This window comes from Gekko japonicus, unplaced genomic scaffold, assembly GCF_001447785.1.
Source record: "Gekko japonicus isolate JY-2015 unplaced genomic scaffold, Gekko_japonicus_V1.1 scaffold445, whole genome shotgun sequence".
In the NCBI taxonomy this organism is placed as follows: Eukaryota; Metazoa; Chordata; class Lepidosauria; order Squamata; family Gekkonidae; genus Gekko; species Gekko japonicus.
This window is the reverse complement of record NW_015169184.1, coordinates 117,512-118,908: the sequence shown is the minus strand read 5'-3', so window position 1 is coordinate 118,908 and position 1,397 is coordinate 117,512. Positions and strand designations below refer to the sequence as shown.

At 39.9% G+C, this 1,397-nt stretch overlaps 1 protein-coding gene across 1 annotated transcript in view; it reads left to right on the top strand.

The window, feature by feature from the left end:
• The window catches only part of BACH2 (BTB and CNC homology 1, basic leucine zipper transcription factor 2), a 213,983-nt gene extending 213,030 nt beyond the window's left edge, over window positions 1-953 (top strand). Inside the window, exon 6 of the mRNA XM_015416168.1 lies at window positions 1-953. Within this exon, the coding sequence (XP_015271654.1) occupies window positions 1-483 (483 nt within the window). The 3' untranslated portion in view covers window positions 484-953.
• The last annotated feature ends 444 nt before the right edge of the window (window positions 954-1,397 follow it).

The following is a 1,397-nucleotide window of genomic DNA, read 5'->3' as shown; positions in this document are numbered from 1 at the left end:
GTTTGTGAGAAGGAAAAACTTCTGTCAGAAAGGAACCAGCTGAAGGCATGCATGGGGGAGCTGTTAGATAATTTCTCCTGTCTTTCCCAAGAAGTGTGTAGGGATATGCAGAGCTCCGAACAGATCCAAGACCTGCACCGATACTGCCCTCTTCTCAGGCCTATGGATCTACCAACAGCAGTCAGTATCAACTCTTCGCCAGCCAGCGTGGAGCAAAACTTACTAACATCCCAGTGTGTCGGGGAAGGCTTGCAGTGCTGTTCAGAGCAAAGCCCTGTGCAGCAGTTAGGAGCTCACTGGCTGCCTAACAACATTTCCGACAAGTGCGTTGCAACAAGAGTACTGGATGGAGCTGACCAAGGTACTTACTCTGAGCAGGAGCTCCCTCTAGAGCAGAATAACCAAACAGTGACAGTAGACTTCTGTCAGGAAATGACTGATAAATGTACAACAGATGAGCAGCCTAGGAAGGAGTACACCTAGTGGCTGGTAAACCTTTAACATCACACCTTCAGTCAGCCAGTGGCCACGTTGGTTTGTTGTCTAGATGGAAGAACATATTTGGTGCACACTACAGTGGTCTTAGCAGCAATACTGTTTTCAAGTATTCCCTCCTCTCTACAAGCAGGAGATTGATTATCTTCTTCACTATGGTGCTATATCCCTTGTTCAGTCAGGGGAACAAAAACAGTGGCAACACTGTCCTTTTTTATTGTTATTGTTGTTGTTATTGTATTTTAATTTCAATATTCAACAGGGATGGACATAACACCTCTGAGGACCCAAACGCAGCTTTTTTTCTCAGTGGCCCATGTCACAAAACCCTAACTCAGGAATTTCCTCTGAATGTTCAATTTTTCATTGAAGACAGCTTCTTTACACATCAAAGTTTTATAGCTAAACTGTACATACTATATATAGTATATAAAATATATATATCCATATGCAAAAAAAATCCCTGCATGCCTCAATTTTTTCTCATTAAAAAAAACAACTGGAACCTTTTCATTTTTATTGTATAAACAAGTTCCAACATTCCTTTTTTTTGTCCTTGATGATCAAAATGGTTTGTAATGGTTTTAAATATTCCCCCCCTCACTTCTCTAAGTTCACAGTTCAGCAATATCATTCAGTTTGTACTTATTTATATAGTTTTAATGTTGGAAGCTTATTCGAGATTTTTAATATAGACAGCATTTGGGGCTCAGCTGTCTTTTTTTGGTGCCAGTTGAGCAACATAGATTTAATTCTGATTTTCTCACAGATACTGTACAGCGACGGTCAACTTTGCCACTTGCACTGAGTTTTGGATCAAACCTCTTTTCATAAATGAAGTTGTGACTTCAGTATAACTCATATACTGTATTCTTTGCTTCCTTTTTTAAACTATCCTCTTA